The sequence below is a fragment of the Austrofundulus limnaeus genome, unplaced genomic scaffold (assembly GCF_001266775.1).
Source record: "Austrofundulus limnaeus strain Quisiro unplaced genomic scaffold, Austrofundulus_limnaeus-1.0 Scaffold71, whole genome shotgun sequence".
Lineage (NCBI taxonomy): Eukaryota > Metazoa > Chordata > Actinopteri > Cyprinodontiformes > Rivulidae > Austrofundulus > Austrofundulus limnaeus.
The window spans coordinates 472,346-476,830 of NW_013952473.1; the positions used below are offsets into that span (position 1 = coordinate 472,346).

The window sequence follows — 4,485 nt, forward strand, 5'->3', positions numbered from 1 at the left end:
CCCCCATCCCCCCAACGGCCCGCTTCTCCCCGCTGCTTGCAAAATGCAGCAAAAACACTTGACGGCACAAAATCCGACATCAGAGGAAACGTTGTGGTTGCCAGAAATTTTTGTGTCCCATGTCGTGTCAGATTTTTCAGCTTGCAACTTGCATTCATTTCTTCTTCTTTTTTTTTTTTTTTGCATCAGCACCTTGTAGGTGGTACAGTCACAACAAAAGTGCAATCTTTTTCATGAAGGAGCAAACATCCTGCATACTGACTACTGAATTATCATTGGGAAAAAAAATATCCATTTTTTTGGTTAGAAAAAAAAACTTAACAAACAGTGTCTTTTTCTCTTTACCTCTTTCATTAACAATTCCTCAGCCTCTGCTCTGGTAATATGTTTGTTGTACCATCTGTACAATGAACCACAAATACAACAATTATTCAGAAAATAAAAGACTTTCAGGAGAAATGTGATAAATAGTTTTCTTTTAAAAAGTACAACTCACTCAAATCGCTCAAAGTTGTTGCCAGCTTTTTCAGCTACGTACGTACTTGGCACGAAACCTTTTTTACTGATGAGCAACAACAACAATATAAACTTTGTGAGAAATCAATTATTTTCATTTTAAACACCCACACCCCACATGAGAGAGGCTCAACATTGCCCATAAAAAYTGGGCAGTCATTGAATTTCCTYTGCCTRCATGYGTGTTTATTTGTCTGTTTGYAAAATATTTCATTATGACAAAGCAAATTTTATTGAAAAATTCAGAAACTTAGAAGTAAATCTAACTATGATTAACTTTTGGAGTTAGTCCACTTTGGCCAGAACAGCCAACTGGTTATTAGAAACACAAAAAAGGCCTAAAACCTTGGCATKAACTGTTGATATTAACACAGTCTGTTGGTAAAATATCTCATGAGCCATTGCGTGGCGTTTCAAGGAAACTCTCAGAAAGTGATCACATCTACAASTGSAGTCRRTCCAGCTGAAGATGGCTGCCACAGCTATTCAAACTGACCCAACACATGAGTGGCTACAACTCAGTTTTACAGATAATGAGCTAAWGTTTGGTGTGGTAGTAGCTGAGACTCTRAAACGTGTTGCATCTCTTGCACGTGACCATGCACAATATCATTTACAAGGTTTGAGCAAAAGAGATTAAATCCTGTCACTTCTCATCATAAAATGATTTGGCGGGTGCCGTGTAGTTTTTCAAGTATTGCTAGGCTAGTATGCTAGTAATTTGGAGGGAGTTTTCGGCCTTACCCCGTGTCATCCTGCACCATCCACCACTCCAGGTGGGAGCTGCTGATCAGCAGGTATTCCTGATCTTTCTGAAGAGGCAAATCGTCGTCTCCCTGCGGTTTGTAGTCCTGCAGGGCGATGACCAGCTGCTTCCCTGAATTTAGCAGCTCCGTCTGGCCAAAGATAATTTTATTACAAAATATTAATAACTTTTTAAAATAAATAATGTATTATCTGATAATATGCAGTTGAGTAAAAAAAAGAAAAGAAAAGAGTGGAACGAGCATGTGATTTCAAGTTTTCCCCTCATTGATTTAAGCTGGAGCGAAATTGAAGTCTGAACGTAGAAAAGGTACGAGATTTACAGAAAAAAGCCTTGATCCCATGGTTTGAGCAACAGAAGAACGACTTGGGGGAGCGCATAAATCATCTGTAATGAAACCACAAGCACGGCGGTTAAGTGCTCTTTTATTTATCTATATCACAAGAAGCAAACTTTTTTCAAAATTTTCTTTATTTTTATAAGTGGTGAGAAAGAAAACCTGAGTAATGCTTTGATTGGTTAGTTTGTTGCAAATCTTGTCCATGTCATCAAGAGAGGTGTCAAGTTAGTAATTATTTTATCTTACTTATGAAGAATTTTGATTATTTGATTATACTTTACTGGAGTAATAATTTTTGAATGAAGATGACCGTGGCAGAGAGATATTTGCAGCTGAAACACGTAGTCTACTGCATCCATATTTTTCAACAATATTTTCTTGCATAGTCATTATGGACTTTAGAAAAATCTTTTTTGTGGAGGTGGGGTTGTTGCACATAGGCCCCTGTGGTGCAGACTAAGATTTTGTCTTAATATCTATTTTTTTCTTTACACTACTTTTTCTTTTATACTGTAAGTAGTTTTAAACAGTACTTTTATACTTTTACTTGAGCAAAAAACTTGAATTGGTACTTCATGTTTTACAGAAGTCTTTTAAAACCCATTCTATACTTCTACCTGAGTACGAATATGAATAATTTAATTAATAATTCATCAACAGTCATGTGTTACAGTGCGATACCTCTGGATCTGGAAGTTCAGGAAGTGGCTTTTTAGAAGCTGTGGAGAAAACAGAAATTTGAAATGACCTTTTTTTTTATAGGAGCAAAGGTTACATAACGCAAACTTTTTATTGACATAACAGCTCACAGTTTTAGATGGAGTCTAAAGTTCATAAAGCTCATAAAACGTCACGCTCTGCTGTCGAATTAAAATATGTTGAAAATGCGCACAGAAGAAAAAAAAAGAAGATACAAACCGTAACCCACGGGGTCGTATGGCTGACAACCAGTCGCCAGCTTCTCCGTCTGTTGGCAGCATTTCCATTTCCCATCCAGCCAAAAGTTTGGGTGGAACTTCACAACTAAGTTGTTGTGCTTGGTCTCTGTGTTTGAGAAAGAAAATGAACAGACAATAAGCCCACAGTTTAAAAAACAATCTTGTAACAGATATGCGTTGGGGTTCAGAAACATTCGCAGGCCTTTTACCCTCTTTCAGAGCTCTGACCCATCTCTGCCGGCAGTCGTTGTCTGGGGCAAAAATGTAGAGATAGTAGGAGTCATGAAAAACCTGTTGGGACATTCATGTTAGACACAACAATACCGTAGAAGTTCGTTCATAACACMCCAATTATGTTCTTTTGTCTGTTTTGTGCTCTTTTTTCTTTTGCTCAAATTAAAAGAAGCTTTGATTTGGCAATAAAACAACTAAAGTTGTGACATAGCGTTAAAGCACGAAATGACGATTTTTACCTGAAAAGGGTACTTGTAGTTGCACGGTATGGGAATGTCGCTGCACACAATCTCCACACACTTAATCCTGGACAGTTCGATGCAACCTTTCAACATGGGCTTCTTCTGCAAGGACGTACTCTTGATGTCAGATCAACACTGTGGAMAGCAGGCCGAGCAGAACTTCACGTATAAACTTACCCCCGGGCGGCGTTCAGAATACTTCAGGTCTTTAGTGTCCAACACAAAGAACCTCTCCTTGTAGTTACTTGGTGATATTCTTTTCTTCTGTTGGGATTTTTTGATCATCGTTCCCTTCAGAATCACCCTGGGGAACATTGTGAGGACAACCGAGAACACAGCGAGCGAGGCTGACTGGTTTTGTCATGAGTAGGGAGCAAACGGTGCGTCTCGCAGTGACAGGAGAAGAAGAAAATATAAAGTTGTGGATGATAAACTTCATAGACGCGGCGGAGCTTCCGGCATGAAGTTGTTGCACGCAGTAAACCACATCCTTGCGGCAGCAAAAACACACACACACACACACAGTTGTGCACACAAGCATACACACTGTTCATAACAGTGTACATGTACTTTCATTTACTTACTATTCATTCACTTTTATTTCCAAAAAGACTAATCTGACAAAATTCTGGTAGTAATTTTGTGTTATATTGATGATGAATTTAAAAAATCATGAAAGAGTAAAAGAATATGCACATATATGCAAAACATCTGTTTCAAGATTCAACCAAAACAAGTGTAACTCTGTCACTTCTTATCATAAAAGGATCTTGATTTAAAACTCTGTCATGACAGATGCTGATCGATACGCATTTAATTTATAGATTTTAAAAATGACAGTATTTCTATGGAGTGCCAAGTGTAAAATAAAATGTTAAAAAATGTCACATAAATGTTTTCGTTATTTAGCTCAATTTCTGAGTGTAAAATCCTAGTTTAAAAATTTCCACTAACGTTATTGTTATTGACTAAACGTTAAATGTAAATATGTAAATGCTGAATCCTAAATCTAAATATAAAAAAATAAGTTTTAAATGTTGCAGCTGAAAGATAAAATTTATTTTTAAGAATTTCAGAAAGGAACAAAGCCTTTACTGTCGGTGTGCGGCTTTTGTTATGATGTCATCATCCTGCGACAAGAGCAAATGCTGTTGAAGATGGTATTTAAAATTTAAATTCAAAATGTGTAAATTGAAAACAATATGGATGGTGCCTGTGGTCCGCCAGTTTGAAGTGCAGCTTGGACACTGGCCGCAACTGCAAGTTTGACGTCTTGTAGGGAAATGTTAGCAGTGTTAGTGTTAGCATTGTTAGCAGCATTAGCAGTTGCTTTTGTCGCAGGATGATGACATTGTAACAAGAGTCAAGCACCAACAGCAACGGCTTTGTCCAATTCTGAAACACTTAAACGTGAACTTTAACATTACATTTACATTTACTGTTACATTC

The 4,485-nt window shown here is 37.4% G+C and overlaps 1 protein-coding gene across 1 annotated transcript in view; it reads right to left on the reverse strand.

Moving 5' to 3' along the window:
* itk (IL2 inducible T cell kinase) overlaps positions 1–3,816 on the reverse strand; it is a gene marked incomplete in the record, with an annotated part of 9,944 nt that extends 6,128 nt beyond the window's left edge. Inside the window, 8 exon segments of the mRNA XM_014010614.1 lie at positions 346–400; positions 497–562; positions 1,261–1,412; positions 2,304–2,341; positions 2,541–2,666; positions 2,770–2,851; positions 3,034–3,138; positions 3,214–3,816. Coding sequence (XP_013866068.1) covers positions 346–400; positions 497–562; positions 1,261–1,412; positions 2,304–2,341; positions 2,541–2,666; positions 2,770–2,851; positions 3,034–3,138; positions 3,214–3,351 — 762 coding nt within the window.
* Between the last annotated feature and the right edge of the window lie 669 nt (positions 3,817–4,485).